This window comes from Salvia hispanica, chromosome 6 (assembly GCF_023119035.1).
Source record: "Salvia hispanica cultivar TCC Black 2014 chromosome 6, UniMelb_Shisp_WGS_1.0, whole genome shotgun sequence".
NCBI classification, from domain to species: Eukaryota; Viridiplantae; Streptophyta; class Magnoliopsida; order Lamiales; family Lamiaceae; genus Salvia; species Salvia hispanica.
The window spans coordinates 42,378,257-42,393,982 of NC_062970.1; the positions used below are offsets into that span (position 1 = coordinate 42,378,257).

The 15,726-nt window shown below is 36.3% G+C and overlaps 3 protein-coding genes across 3 annotated transcripts; 2 read left to right on the forward strand and 1 right to left on the reverse strand.

The window, feature by feature from the left end:
* The first annotated feature begins 1,484 nt into the window (after positions 1-1,484).
* Positions 1,485-2,557, forward strand: LOC125196743 (heavy metal-associated isoprenylated plant protein 24-like). Its single transcript, XM_048095357.1, has 2 exons — positions 1,485-1,855; positions 2,152-2,557. Exons 1-2 carry the CDS (start codon positions 1,702-1,704, stop codon positions 2,445-2,447), a joined length of 450 nt encoding a protein of 149 aa, XP_047951314.1. The 5' UTR covers positions 1,485-1,701; the 3' UTR covers positions 2,448-2,557.
* A 411-nt stretch (positions 2,558-2,968) lies between these two features.
* Positions 2,969-7,547, reverse strand: LOC125194274 (somatic embryogenesis receptor kinase 2-like). The gene is made up of 11 exons (XM_048092402.1): positions 7,144-7,547; positions 6,400-6,532; positions 6,203-6,274; positions 5,395-5,538; positions 5,174-5,245; positions 5,014-5,085; positions 4,818-4,930; positions 4,553-4,684; positions 4,132-4,473; positions 3,637-4,031; positions 2,969-3,545 (listed from the first exon to the last, which is right to left on the reverse strand). The coding sequence occupies exons 1-11, from the start codon at positions 7,241-7,243 to the stop codon at positions 3,228-3,230; spliced, it is 1,893 nt and encodes a 630-aa protein (XP_047948359.1). The 5' UTR covers positions 7,244-7,547; the 3' UTR covers positions 2,969-3,227.
* A 3,269-nt stretch (positions 7,548-10,816) lies between these two features.
* On the forward strand, positions 10,817-14,878 carry LOC125197504. Its single transcript, XM_048096260.1, has 4 exons — positions 10,817-10,950; positions 11,645-12,676; positions 13,167-14,025; positions 14,574-14,878. The coding sequence occupies exons 2-4, from the start codon at positions 11,708-11,710 to the stop codon at positions 14,618-14,620; spliced, it is 1,875 nt and encodes a 624-aa protein (XP_047952217.1). The 5' UTR covers positions 10,817-10,950; positions 11,645-11,707; the 3' UTR covers positions 14,621-14,878.
* The last annotated feature ends 848 nt before the right edge of the window (positions 14,879-15,726 follow it).

A 15,726-nucleotide genomic window follows, 5' to 3' on the forward strand; every position in this document is an offset into this window, starting at 1 on the left:
CGTAAACATCAGCCAATTTCAGGTGCACAAGTCACTACCAACTCCTCCATTTCAACTTTTTTTATTTGCAGATGGTCACCTTCGAAACCCTAGATTTCTTACTCTGCCACGTGTCCGAACGATCTCGCGACAACGTGGCGCCAAAATGTCGCATCGTAGTTAATACTCCCAACAATAGTGACCGTTTATTTTTTTTTTTTCTCATCTTGTCTTAAATAGGAAGCAAATTATTTTATTGTTTGATTAATGCTAATCCTAACTTTTCGGATACCGATTGATTGAATAACGCAGAGATTCCATCTTCTTAAAAAATTCTCTAGATCAAATTAAGTATACCTTCAATTTGATTGAATTAGAATTATTCCATCATCTTCATTGATGATAAATTTTACGTCAAAAAAGTTACAAATAATTGTTCTATTTTCATGAAAAGACAGTTTTTGCCTGCACGTTGGGCAAGATCGAAATTAGATTTTGGGGTGAGTTAAATTAAGTAAAAAACCGACAAAAGAATACATATAATTAAAGTAAAAAATGTTTTAAAGGAGTTGATCCTCGGTCTACCCTTTATCAAACGTTGTTATATATATTTATTGACTAGTACTATGTAGGGTTACTATTGCATATTTGTGCATAGCTAAGACTAAGATGAATAATATATTGTTGACTACAAATATAAATATTTAGGCTCAATAATATGCCTATTGTTATTAAGACCAGGGTATACCATTTTGATAATATATGGAGCATATTTTTTCTCTATAAACTGTATCTAGCTAGAAATTATATATTGAAATTTTTTACTTAACATTATCCTTATACGTTGATACACATAGTATGAAATTAAGTGAACGATTCAATTCATGGGTTTCTTTTTATATTTGTGATTCTTATTAATTTCCTACTACGTAAAAATTGACAACTTAGTTTTTTAAGGCGCGAGATGATTGAGGAGCAAAATTAGGAGGTTGTTGTCTCAATTAAGAATGATAAGATAATTACCCTTTCTTAAACTACTTTTATTTATCCTTTCCGTGTCAAATAATCCAAAGTATGACGTTATTGAAACACTAACAAGTCACGAAAAAATATAAAGAAAAATCACAATAGTTAAATACTCCATATAAACAGTTTCTTGATTTCTTCCACTATTTTCTTCTATAATGATTTTGAACAGTTCATTTATTTCTATCTATACGTTGATTTCATTATTTTCACAATTATTTATATTATAAACTGCTTCTTCGATACTACTATTTTTACTAGTTGTCGTCTTGTTAACTTGAACGTTACATACCACCACGTCAAAAAATAAAGAATTATAAAAATCTTGATAATTGGAAAAAATCTCTCAAAGTCATGTTATGTCTCTCTTAGCAACTAATTGAATAAAAATCCCATAATTTGAGAAGTTTCCAGCACTCAACCCCACTCCATTATTTTCCACTATTCCCTCTCTCTCATATTTTTCCCCTTCACACAATCCATGCAACCCTCACCACAAACACGCACACACTTACACATATAAAAACATCAGTTTCCCTACCTATCCTCACACAAATAATAAAGCCATCTCTCTGCACTTTTGTCTAGTGTGACCATCACAATTCCCACCTATTAACTTACACTCAAACTCAATTAAACAGCACTCCTTCATTCATATATACAAATATATCTCTCTTCCACACATACTAATTGAAGATGGGAGTTTCAGGAACCATGGAATACTTGTCTGATCTGCTAAACAGCAAGAAGAAGAAGAAAAAGAAGCAGTTAGCCACAGTAGCTGTGAAGATCAGAATGGATTGCGATGGCTGTGCTCTCAAAGTCAAGAAAGCACTCTCCGGCGTTAAAGGTAATTACAATCGAACCTCTCTTCTCTCGTCATTACATGTCCCGTGTATATTCAATATACGATCCCGACACACCACGTGGCAGCCAATCATAGGTTCCCACTAATTTTCAAGTTTTAGGGACATTTTAGTAATTTTATGCTTAAAATTATTATTTTATAAAAATATTAGTAAGATTATTAAAAAAGTTATGATATTTGATAATTTGTTAAATTTGTGAAATTTGTTAAATTGAGTTTGATATTGTGAGAAGTTGTAAAATGTCTGACTCTGTCACTGATATATGTGTAACATGCAGGTGCGAAATCGGTGGATGTGGACCTGAAGCAGCAGAAGGCAACGGTGTATGGTTACGTGGATGCTAAGAAGGTTCTAGCGGCGGCTAAGTCGACCGGAAAGAAGGCGGAGCCGTGGCCGTACGTGCCCTACACGATGGTGGCGCATCCGTACGTTGCCGGCGTCTATGACAAGAAAGCTCCCCCGAATTTCGTCAGGGCGACCACTGACCCGGAGGTGGCCGGCTTGAACCCGGTCGAGGAGCAGTATACTCTCATGTTTAGTGATGAGAATCCTAATGCTTGCTCTATTATGTAGTAGCTTTTGTTCAAAGAGTATGAAAATTCAGTGCTACTTTTTGTATTAATTGTGAATTATGTGATATATGAGCATCTTCGTGTTTATGTATAAAAATGTCATAAACAATAGACCTTTTTTTTGATAAAAATGTCACAATATAAATATAATGACTACCAAATATATCTCGACTATTAAACTTTTAAAAAATGTTATGGACTTAAACCCAATATTGAAAAACATAGTATATAAATGGGCTACACTTAGGAAATGGGCCTAGTTTTTGACATTATTACTTCATTTATTAAAATAAATTAATACTAAAATTTCACAATGATCTATACGTCAAATTGGGTCTGTCAATTAGTAAAAGATTATGTTTTATGGTATATAATCATTCACATTAATTTTGCATTGCATGTTTATAGGTAATCTTTTGACTCCAATATGATTTCTTGTTGCACCAAACAAAGTGGAATCTTTTAACTATCAATGCAACTATAAAATTATTTGCAAAATACAAGCATCATGAAACAGATATATTTCAAAATTAGAAAGTTAACTGTAGTGGAAAGAGTTTTAGCACAATGTAAAATGCAATGTCAAAAAAATTTGTGAAACACCAAGATCAGATAGTTGGGCACTACATAGTGCTATGCACAAATACAAAGAATACAGTTCACAATATGCTCTCACCACAACTCCTAATCTGTTGACTCTTTTTTCTTTTCTTTTTCAATATTTCCTAATAAAATTATAGTACAAAAAAACAAGCCTGATAGCAGTTTGTTTGGATGATGGTCATCTTGGACCTGATAGCTCAACAGCGTGCAAATTCTCGGTCGAATCGAGGATCCAATCGGAGGTCGAGTGAGGAGGCGCAAGGTCCAGCTCCTGCCGGAGCACTTCCACCTTCTGCCACTCGTCCCACTTCTCCGCCAGCCCGTCGCCTTCCAGCATTCTCACCACATCCGACATCTTCGGCCGCTCCATTGGCGAACTCTGCGTGCACAGTAGAGCCACCTGTATTAGCTGCTCCACCTCCGCTTCCACGTAGTTCTTCTGCAAATCGGGATCTACCAGCATTTCGACTTTCTTCTCTTTAAGAAGCCCTTTCACCTGCGAACGAACCACAACGCCAAAACCATCACATTTAACGCCACGGAGAGAACGAGAGAGAGGGAGGGATGATGTATAGATATATATATACCCAATCGAGCAACATGACATCATCGTCATTTGCAAGGCGGGCGAGATCAAACGCCCTCTGCCCCGTTATCAGCTCAAGAAGCATAATGCCGTATCCAAAAACATCGGTTTTCTCTGAGGATTTTCCAGTGGAGAGGTACTCGGGAGCTATGTGGCCTATAGTTCCACGAACAGCGGTTGTCACGTGCGTATCTTTGTAATCCATGAGTTTCGCCAGACCAAAATCTCCGACAACTGCCTCAAACTCTTCATCTAGTAATATATTCGCAGCCTTGACATCGCGATGAATAATCTTGGGGTCGCAGTGATCGTGCAAGTAAGACAATCCTCTCGCAGATCCCAGAGCAATGCACTTCCTTGCGGACCAAACGAGCGGTGGCTCATTTGGTGGCCGTTCTGCAATTATAAGCACTTCGTTTAGTCATGTATTCATTGGTCGATGCGTAAATGCATTACAAAATAGAGGCCTAAACCCTACATTCTTGAAAAGCATCACCTCTTAAGCAGGATGCGACGCTTCCATTAGCCATGTAAGGATAAACGAGCAAACGCTCAGTAGGGGTCATGCAAAAACCACGCAGTCTAAGAAGATTACGGTGCACAGCCATACTGATCATCTCGACCTCTGTTTGGAATTGGAGTTCTCCACCAGGCGTTCGCTCCTCTTTAAGCCGTTTGACAGCAACAAGCGTGCCGTCTGCCAGTCGTCCTTTATATACCTTCCCAAAGCCACCTCTTCCCAAAATGTTTTTGTTGCTGAAACTATCGGTTGCAACTTGCAATTCTCGTAGAGAGAATCGTTTAAGCTGTCCAAGGTGGACTTCGGGATCCTCCTCAGCTGCAAAGTCGTGAAAGCAATTCGTTCAGGAGCTAAACAAACTCTAACATGAAGCTAACAATATCGCTGAAATAAGAACCTGGAACATCAAAGAAGTACTCCTTTGGCTTTCTTCGACGCCACCATGCGAATGCAATGGCAGGGGCAGCAAATAGCAGAGCTGCACCTGCAGCAACTCCTCCAGCAATCGCTCCCATTGCAGTATTCCCTCCTGCAGTTGCAATAGAATTAGAAATAACAAACAGCTCAAATTCATCAATTTCATATACACCTCAGACTAGAGCAAGTGAATGTGCTAAACACATTTTCCAGTCAAGATAATTGAAAATCAAACTGGGAACAACCTGGATAAGAAATTGGGGATGGTGGAACAAACGGAGGGGGTGGAGAGAATGGGGGAGATCCAGGGCATGGTCGTCCGGTAACTGGGCCGCAGAGATCAACGTTATTTGCAAAACTGTGAAGGGTAACTACATTAGATTTAAATGAATAGGGATGAGGTTTCGGTAGGAGTTTGTGCCATCACATATATCTAAGTACCTTATGGGTGTAAACAAAGAAAAGGAACCGTTATCTGGAACTGCCCCCGAAAGACGATTGTTTGATAGATCCCTGCATAGAACGAAAAATGAAACAATTGTTGTTACAACACTCCTAAAAATAGTCTGCACGTTAAAAAAACTCAAACTTGGATACTCACAGAACTTGAAGCGACGTGATATTGGTCAGTTGCATGGGGATGGGACCCGTCAAGCTGTTATTATTCAACCGCCTACCCTTACAAGAACACAAAACCAGTAGACAATAAGTTTTTTTTTTTTTATATCGTAGAAGCCATCATACTAGCACAGAAACTTAGTTGTTTCAAAGAATACATGGCATCAAATCACAATTCTTTTAGTCCAGGATAACTTAACGCACAGGAATCGTAATTTTGACAGCTTGCCCAACGTGGCTGGAATGGGACCAGTGAAACTGTTCAAGTACAGATCCAAGCTCACCAAATTAGTAAGATTTCCAAGATCGCTTGGTATCGGCCCAGTTATGTTGTTACTGTACAACTCCCTAGCACCACAAAAAGGGAAAAAAACAGTGTTATATCATGCAATTTAAACATAAAGGCAAAATATAATTACAAAAAAGAGAGCCAATTTGAAGAAAACATGGCAACTGTTTTACTATTAGCTTGCATACGTCTCATATTCATACAGCAGTTTTGCAAGACATGAGCATGTGTTGATACATGTTGCATATGTTATATGTATGATTGATAAGTAAGTTTTGGCAGTGATGCTGAAAAAGAAATATTATAAAATTGAAGATATTTAACATAGGCAAACATTACCTAGTATTAGATCTACAAAACAGCCAAGGACCTTGTTTCGAGCATTTTAACCAAAACAGGATTATTCACCTTCCACTTGTTGGCTTTCAATCATTGAAACCCAAACAGGCTTTTATGGTTCAAATTTCTTGACAATCTGATCAACCTCAACTAGGATGCCTTGTGGAGCTATACTTATTTCACTACTTTCTACATCTAAGAGGACCCCTAAATGCTAAATCCAGGTTCAAATTCGCCCGTGTTCCACTATCTATATAAGGAAGAAACACTAATGCATTTTCACTAGATTAGTCCGTGGTACATTTCATGTGTTTCATGCATAACCAATCACAGTAAATAATCCAATTCAGTTATGTATTCTGCAGATAATGAGCAAAGGCATACAGATACTGCAGATTCTTCAACAAGCCAAGCTGTGTAACCAATTGACCGGATAAAGCAGCATTCCCGAGATCACTGACATCATAAATTGATTAAAGAGTGTTATATTAGAAGTTCAATAAGAAAACTAAAATGTGATCCTATCTAAGGAACTGGAAATGACTGAAAATGGGGACATAAACAATTAAGCGTTATCTTACACTCTTATTACACTGTTATCGTTGTTGCAGGTAACATGGAACCATGTGCAAGGGTTGACGAGCGTGGGATCCCAGCTTTGTAGCACATTGTTAGGATCCTCTAAGTTTGTTCTAAGACTATGTAAAGCATCACCTGTATAGGGAGTAACATTTTTGTAACTAATCCCCATCAGTTCTCAAAGACATCGGATAATAATACCACATTACCATGAGGAGTACAAAGAATTCAACTTAAGTTGGAACATAAAGCACAGCAGAAATGTGTGCATATTTCCCACGAACGATCGAATTACTCATTAAGTAATGCTAGAATGTGAATGCCACACTAAATTTCAAGAAAAGTCCAACTTCCTTACTGCAAACTTAACTATTAATTTGATTAAAATAGCAGTTATCAATATGCATATCTGTGGAATCTAAATGTCAGCTTCAAAACATTATCAATCACTGCTCATATCAAGCTAACAGAAAGGGGCAATTGCACACAGAAAGAACCATGATGAAAATAGTAGAAGAACAATAATTCCTAAAAAGCCTGCTTAAAACTAAATGTAACACTCCACATTTAAGAGCGCCGCAACCACCAACCACATAAAGATTCAAACTTTATGAAGCAGACAAACACAAAAGTCAAAATCTAAACACACCATCCAAGGATCAAAACAAAAAAAAATCACAAAATCAATTTGAAAAAGAACAAATCACAAATCAACATCAGAAAATTGAGGTTTGAAATACACAAACCTTCCATATTAGCATAAATGCACTTCAAATGATGCAGCAGCAGCATCACCAAGAACACCCTCCTCACTCTTTCCACCATTCCCTCAAACAAAGAACACATTTTTATATGATAAATGTGACAGCTTCACCAGCTCACGAGATAATAATGCCTCAGATCCACAGAAAAAAAAGATCCCAGATGACAATATCCCTAATTTAGCCCAACATTGCTTAGAGATCAATAATCACAACACACAACAAGAACAATAAAGGAGAAATCGATGCTGGACTAATTTGGAATACTTCTCTACCGTATATCTTCCTTTGCAACTAATTGGCTCTCTAAACATTCTATTCAAAAAAAAAAAAACTTCTGGAGCAGTCCCTCTCTCTCTATCTTTCCTTTCTCTCTCTAGGGAGTGAGAGTGGGATGATAACTATCATTATTTTCTTTTTGGGCGTGTGTGCGAGCTTATGACCTGTGACCAGTAATTTCAACAGCTGCCCGAACGGTGGGGACCTGCCCGACCTGCCCGTCGACCATACATCAAAAAGGCTTCAAGCTAATAACTGCGATTTACTGTTGTGTCTGTCACCCTACTATTTACTGATTTTTCTCTCTTTTTTCTTTTTGTATTTTTTTGTTTTTTATTAAGAATTTTATTTGTAATGCATATTTGTTTACCTGCAATCGGGGTGACTCGAATCTCAACTTATTACTAATGGTTATTTGTTTATGTCGGTGGTTTTGGTGACTCGAATCTCAATTTATTAGAATTGGTTTATTGTTTATGTTGGTGGTTGTGGTGACTCGAATCTCCTGCTGGAGAAAGCGTGTTTGTTTAGAGGATACTATAATTGAACATATACAACGAGAAATTGTTGAAAATTTTATGAAGTTTGTTTAACATTTGGATTTGTCTTCCAATTTTCAAAATCAATAATAACAAATTGGAGTATGAAATTTGCATGTGTTCGCATTATATCACAACGGAATTTTTTGTTGAAATTGTTTTTAATATATCTACCGAACAATCATACTCTATGGCTATGCATCTTTGTTAGTGAGATTACTGAGATATATACGGTCTATTTATAAATAAAACGATGTCGTTTAACTGAAAAATATTAATAATATATAGCACATGGATGACTTGATTTTTTCGTGATAGGGTAATTTCTAACACAACCAAACTTCATAATATTTGACTAATTTTTAAATTTATGGACCAGAATTAAACAAAACTTATAATTTTTTCGATAATTTACCTCTTTTATATATGTACGTTTATAATTTGTTAGTAATAATGTCATCTTTAACTATACTGTACTACATTTGTTTTCAAGCTTCTATTGGCGAATAAAGTTTGAAATTAACGTCTAATTATTACTCCTGTGGGAAGTAAAGTCATTCCGGCATGCTTAATCATAATAATTGAAAAGATAGATTGGAATCCTAGACCACAAATCAATTACTACTATAAAGATAACATATTTAACTATCATGCATCATATTTATCCAATTATTTAACACTGTACTACATGTAGATAGAATTCGATTTTTTTTGTGGTACCTCAATTTTGTCACTTAAATTAATTTACATTACTATTTTAGATATTCAATCTCGTATTTTATGTTATATACAAGAGTAGTATATTGAACTCGATCAAAATATAAAAATAGTACTCAGTCAAAACTAGTAGTGTTACCTCTTTATTGGTATAAATTTTTCCACCCAATTATTTGTCTACACATTATTTAAAGTTCATGCCACCTGTCTACTGAGAAAGTACAAGTCACGGGAGCTAGAAAGAATTATGTAGAAATGAGTCAAATGACTTTGAGAATTTAATTAGATACATAAATAAAAATTTATGAATTAGTATATGATGAGAATTGAGACCCATGAGTAGTGCCAAATGATCAATTTATTTTTTATTTAGCGAAGAAAGTATCACATCGAAAGTAAATAGTGAGTTAAAATAGTGTGTGATTTTCAACTAAATGATCAATTATTTTGAATAAATAAATTTTAGATTTTAGTCGTTATATTAATTATATTGACTAGAATTAGATGTATAGTGTATTTTACAAGGGTAATGCCGACTTCCTATCACCTCTCTTGTTCCGATAAGGGAATAAATAAACATAAATAGTTGTTTAAGATGTTGAACTATTGAAGGCATCCATGTGTTTTAAGGCAATAAATATCTTATTTCTCTAAATAGTTATTTAAGGTATTGAACTATTGATATAGATCACATAGTCAAATTGTACTCTCTCTAAAAGCTCTGTTTAGATTAGCGGTTTTACTTCAATTGTTGTCACATGCACTGTTTACGATATGCTTTTCACCAATATCTTAATTATCTCAAATTCCACAATTTACTCATTCTTTTCTTACTCAAATCGAGAATATATTACTCATTTGTTACTTTTATAAATAGGAGTATTATTTACAAGTCATTAAAATGTAAAATAATGTCATATTTATCTTTTGATAAGTGATTTCTGAAACTTATTGATGTATGTTTCTGCTTGTTGTCATTGACAAAAAGAAAAACTATAACTTTAGCACACCAGTTATCGACTTAGTTATATAATGTTCGATTTACTTGAATCGAAAATTCAATTCAAATTGGTGCAATAAAATTATACTAATACTAGTATAAATAAATAGGTAAGAAATGTAAAGAAAATATGTGGGGAAACAATGTTAAGACAAAAATGTATATATCTGAAAAAAGTGTATGGAATGTCACATGATGATAATGCAATGTGATATCCTAATTAAAATAGGAAGCGTGGAAAGTGACGGGGTGTCCAAATTGAAAACGTATCCTAGTCAATATTCCGTTTACTAATACAGAGGAAAACACCATTACGGAACGGACAAACACTTATTTGTCGTATATTGTCCTATTTTTTTGGTACTCAAATTTATTGGATAATCTAAACTACTATTATTTCATCCAAAGTAGGAGTATTATCTTGATCAAATTTATAGGTACATAATTAGGGGACCTTCCTCACAGATGGCCAACTTATATTGGTATATAATGTATCTAGATTTACATATATTATCCAATCAAAAATATAATTCTAGAAACAACATGAGCTAAGCAAATAAAATAGTTACAATCAATTAATGAAATCGTATTCGACGTCTAAGTAGACCGATAAAGCCTGTTTTTTTTTTCTTTTCTTTTTGGCTATCGTTGATCCTCAACGTGTCTTTGGACCATACTTTGTACTTGTAGTACGAGATAATCAATATTGTCTGACTTGTTGGATCCATTTTGTTAGGTCAATGGTCACCGTCACATGACCGCTTCTACTTGGTTGATAGGCGTACGACACATGCCGGTTCTCGCACATCCGCTGCGCCTCCATCCTTACAACACGTCATCCTATCCAATAAACGCACGACCCTTATCTGATCTGTTACTTAGACCAATTTAGCAGAGTTGCTAATTAATGATGATAGACCAATTGAAGCACATGAGTTAATGATGATTTGATTTACCCAATTCAGGTTATTATATTTGGACTTCCTTCAAAATAACGATTGCTCATTATTTAGATGGAGAAATCTTCTTTTCATAATACTCCGAATAAATTATTAATTCAATCAAAAAGTATCACAGCATCTTTGATTTAAAACGGGAAGAGAAATAGACAATCAATTTTGTAGGACCATCCATTGAATTCTCACTGATTCTATTCACTCACACTGACATTCCCAACCATAAAAAAAAAAGTTAATATCAAATTTATCAGCTAGTAATTCCCCCATTCCCCCAGATCAATGGCTTGCCAATTCTCAGGTCTGTTTGAATTTACCCCATTTTGTTGCATTTCCAAGTTCTGATTTTTATCATGCTGTTTCAAGTGTTCATAGTTCATCTCGTAGTGGGCGTGCCTCTTTTTCCCCTTTGGAAGCACAAATTTCAGTCTTTTACTTAGTATTGTTGTTAATTGAGAATACTCTTTTACTTATTTGTTAGTTGCGATTGTTAGTTTTTTAGCAGATCCGTTTTGAATTTGAGGGTATATATTCGAATTTTTGTATACAAGATTATTCCAGCTATTTATCATTTTTAGGGCAATTGTGTGTGTTTACTTTGCGAAGCTTAAATTTCTGAAAATTCATGTGTGTGTGTGTGTTTTTTTTTGATTTTACAGCTTGTGAGAAAGATTTGATTTTTACTATCTTAATTGCTGTTTCGTGATGAAACTGATTATAATAAGCCAATAGTCTGGTAAAAGCAAAGTGGATGAGGAGTGGAGTCAAGTTACATATTGTATGATGTGAAAGCACTGCAAACTTATAAGATAGATTCGTTATTAGTTGATCGATTAGCAGCTTTGAAACGATACCGTGTGTAGTAGTTGCTGCTGAAAGCTTTGTGCTTGATACCGCTTCGCATTGATGACATTTTCATTGTATTTCGTGATTGGATATGTATCTCATGTCGTATGATCCAGACTCACTCGTCTAGTTATGCATATTTGTCGCAGGTAGCAGCTTGATGAGGACTTAGTTAGTTGCAAGGTTTGGGGAAAATAGTTAAGCTTACGAGGATGGATAAATTAACTGCTGACTGTCCATATCCTGGATGCTTCTTCTGTGTAATGAAGGAAGGAAATCCGAGCAAGCGCAGAGCCAGTGTGCTAAAATTCTTCCGGGAACTTCCTTCACAGGATGACGATAGTCAAGTCCTTCCCATCAGTGGCCTTTGGAACACGGCAATGGCACATCCTAATGATTCTGAGTTTATCGAGCTCGGTATTTTCGAATGCATGACAGCACTCATCTGGAAGGGCCTTAAGAATCGGCGTTGGCTGTCTCACGACCAGAATATATACATACCTTACTATGCAGCGCACATAATTGGATCGTACACTATGAACATGGAAGAGTTTGCTGAAATGGCTGTGCACGCGGGGGTTATCCCAGCATTGGTTGAACTTCTGAGAGGAAGGTTAACTTGGGTCGAGCAGAGAGTGGCAGTACGAGCTCTAGGTCACTTAGCTACGTACACCAGCACTTTCCCTGCTCTAGCAAGCCATGGCGAGATCTTGGAGCTTGCTATGCAGCTAGCAGCAAGTTCACTAGAAATCGTGTACACTCACTTTTACCAGTATGTCGACAGGAGGCTTAGTTATCACTGTGATCTTCTTACACGTGGCATGGGTGGCGTTGAAATGGAGTCTAGGAAGGCTGAAGAATGGGCTAGTCAGCTGCAGTGCTGGTCTCTTCAGCTGATCAATTGCTTTGCCTTTAAACATGAATTTCTTCCTACTATATGCAAACCGGAATTTTTAGTAAAGCTTCCTGAAATGTGGGGGGGACTAGTTAACGAAAACTCTCCTGCTGGAATTGGGTTATTGCGAACAATCTGTCATCATAAGTTGGGTAGGGGCCCGGTGGCTAGCTGTCCTAGTATTATAGATGCCCTGTGTAATATAGCACGATCATCGGATGATTGGCAGTATATGGCGATCGACTGTCTAGTTGCGTTGCTTCAGGATCCAAGTACCTGCCTTAAGGTAATTGTTCTTTTTTCGATACTGCTACTTTGCTATGACTATTTTGCAAATGTATAGTCTTTCTTGACGAACTATTTCTTTTGCAATGTCTTCACGCTATTGCAGCTGTTTATTAACTAAATACTAGTACAATATAGTTCGATGTTCTATGATTGATTTGGATGGCTGTACATGTTTTTCTTTCTAAAACAATTTAGTAACTAAACATACAAGAAGCTTAAACATAGATGGAGATGTGCTGATTTCAACTGATGTGAAGTTTGTGCCAAGTTATTGCCATTGGTAGTCCAAATGTAGCAATGTTTCGACCGTATAGTTGATTTACTACCAGTTTCTTGATGGAAGTTCATCTGTTGCTATCTCAACTTTTCCACACTTATGAATTGAAAATGTCAAACCACATAATCTATTTCGTTCGGCTACAGAAAGAAAAGGGACAAAAATTAGAAGCAAGTCACAGATGTGTTTATTTCGCAAAACTATTTTGCAGGTGATTGATACAGCCTTGCCCGCACTACTTGATCTCGCGGAAATAACTACATTAGGGGAGCACAAGAAGCTTGGAGATTCAATTGTTAATGTGCTTCAGGAATGTATCCAGACGCACGGAATAGGACGCAATTCAATCAGTAGTCGTGCAAAAGAACAGGTTGAGGAGTTGCTAAATTCACGAGAGCAATTGAAATGGGAAAAAAGTATGCCAAAAGAGGATCTGCACATCAAACAGGCAGCTGCCTTAGTGGTTAAATTGGAAGGAAATTCATTGTTTTCATCCGGAGACATTTCCGGTGCTGCTTTGAAGTATTCAGAAGCACTGGCTTTGTGCCCGGTCCGGTCTAAAAAGGAAAGGATAGTCTTGTACAGTAATCGAGCCCAGTGCAATCTCTTACTGCAGCAACCCATGGCTGCTATAAGCGATGCCACCCGAGCGCTCTGTCTTCAGAATCCAGTAAACCTTCACGCAAAAAGCTTGTGGAGACGAGCGCAGGCCTATGACATGCTTGGATTTGCAAAAGAGAGCTTGTTGGATGCTATTCTGTACATAAATGAGTGCTCACAGTCGACTGATCATGATGCAGCCTCAAGGCAAAATAAGGTTCCTGAGTATGCTGAGCGATTTGTTAAGAAACAAATACGTGCTGCTTGGTTATTTAAAGACGCTGCTGCTAAACATGGCGGTGTCCACTGTGAAGGTGGTGCAAGTGATGTTTGCAACCAAGAGACTGATGATTCCGAATGGGAAACAGCAAGCGAAAGTGATATGGGAGACGATGAAAAGGTCAGATTGGCTGACAATCTGAAGAGCGAAAACAGGAGAAAAGATAGACTCACTAAAGCTTCAAAAAAAGGTACCCAACTCAAACACTTGCCGAAGTAATTTGAGATCAATATTTGTTAGTTTATTCAAACTGGAATCTGATGTGGTCTAAATAACTCATGCATATGTGGGTACCTAACTCCAAACACTTGCCTAAAACCTAAGCCGAGTAGGAATTAATTTTATGTGATAGTAATACTGTTCATCTCTCGTCTTGTTTTCTCCTAGTGTCCTAATTTGCTTGTTGTCTTATACTATGTCTCTTTCCTAGTTTCATGATGGTCAGATAGATCTTAAACCGAGTGTGCGGAGTTTTTTTAGTGTATAAACAGTTCTTAGTGTTCGTTTTGGTTGGTTCAAGAGTATATTACGCAGCAGTCTTGGAACTGCAAGTGATTAAACATGGAAAAAAGAACAAGAATCCATCTGATTTACACCCTTGAATTCGAGATTATTCTCATGTTCATTGTATCCGGATGTCGTTAATCGACACCTCATCTCGATCTCAATACTCAGACATGTACACGTAGTTGTTTCCATCCTTTTGAAAGCTGAAATGATTCGTTTAAAATGATGCAGACATGAAGCAAGGTTACAATTTGCAGCCCTCTGAGGATGAAGCATAATCATGTCCAGTTTTTAAGAAGGAAGCATTGATGGAAAATTTCCAACCTGCAATATTTAGGCTGCTCTCTCTCTCACCAATTTTTCTTTTCACTGTTTCTTTTATTACTATTGTTGTTTGTTTTTTGGTATCACAGTATGCCTTTGGAATACTGATCAGGATCTATGTTCAGTTTGTAACTTATTTCCTAGTTTATTCTTTTGTAAAATGCACAAAATATTGGTGTCATAAATTTAAAAGCTTGACAACACATTTGCTATTTCTTGGGTGATTTTTTTATGTGAGTTGCACTGTTTGAATTAGATATTTTAATAATGTACTTAAATACATAAACAACTGCCAATCAGTTTATTAGAACAGACTTTTTTGCTGATGCTAGAAATGACATTGATTAAATATCTATTAAATAAAATGCGGTAAATTATATTTTGTGATTATATTTTAATTTGTTTGTTAATTTGTTACTCAATTTCCTTTGGGTGTTATGTTTTCCATAAGAGAAAAAATTTCCTTCTCAAACATACCAACCGAATGTGCAAAAATATTTCCACATATATAAATTCCTTACTAGAGATTTTTTTTTTCTCTATATAGGATTTAAGACTTTATATTCCGCCTATAAATAGGCCTTAGTTTGTTAAAATTGTGTCTGAGTTTTTCCTCATATTTTCTCCGTTGATTAGTGTAAGATCTTGTTTTTTGAATATATTCGAGCATAGCACAGTGACAAGTGATGAAAAGCAGGGATAGATATATTCTCGTAACCCTTACACTATAAGGGTAGCGGTTTAATAATCTTCACAACAATTATGTGCTCCTTAGTTATCGGGGGCGGCTGTCGGCCCGTTGCACATCAGCGTACAAGTATACAACAACCGGTCAACCGCACATTCGAGAAGGTTCAGAGCCTTTGTCCTAGCGGCTAGGAGCTTAGACATTATTGTATGAGGTGTCGAGTTCGAGCGCTCTTGATATCGGTTGTAATTTTCCTCCTTTCTATAGGAATTTATTTATAAAAAAAACCGCACATTCGAGAAGATTCCATTAACTCCTCAAACCCTAATATTAATATTATTTAATACTCCTTCCGTCCCAAGTTACTTGAGT

What these genes read in the sequence shown, in the direction of transcription:
- LOC125196743 (XM_048095357.1), top strand. Translation starts at nt 1,702, where the DNA reads ATGGGAGTTTCAGGAACCATGGAATACTTGTCTGATCTGCTAAACAGC. An exon ending in AGCACTCTCCGGCGTTAAAG is followed by an intron (nt 1,856 to 2,151) that starts GTAATTACAATC and finishes TGTAACATGCAG; the next exon opens with GTGCGAAATCGGTGGATGTG.
- LOC125194274 (XM_048092402.1), bottom strand. Translation starts at nt 7,243, where the DNA reads ATGTGTTCTTTGTTTGAGGGAATGGTGGAAAGAGTGAGGAGGGTGTTC. An exon ending in ATCCCCAATTTCTTATCCAG is followed by an intron (nt 4,685 to 4,817) that starts GTTGTTCCCAGT and finishes TTGCAACTGCAG; the next exon opens with GAGGGAATACTGCAATGGGA. An exon ending in GTACTTCTTTGATGTTCCAG is followed by an intron (nt 4,474 to 4,552) that starts GTTCTTATTTCA and finishes ACGACTTTGCAG; the next exon opens with CTGAGGAGGATCCCGAAGTC.
- LOC125197504 (XM_048096260.1), top strand. Translation starts at nt 11,708, where the DNA reads ATGGATAAATTAACTGCTGACTGTCCATATCCTGGATGCTTCTTCTGT. An exon ending in ATCCAAGTACCTGCCTTAAG is followed by an intron (nt 12,677 to 13,166) that starts GTAATTGTTCTT and finishes ACTATTTTGCAG; the next exon opens with GTGATTGATACAGCCTTGCC. An exon ending in CACTAAAGCTTCAAAAAAAG is followed by an intron (nt 14,026 to 14,573) that starts GTACCCAACTCA and finishes AAAATGATGCAG; the next exon opens with ACATGAAGCAAGGTTACAAT.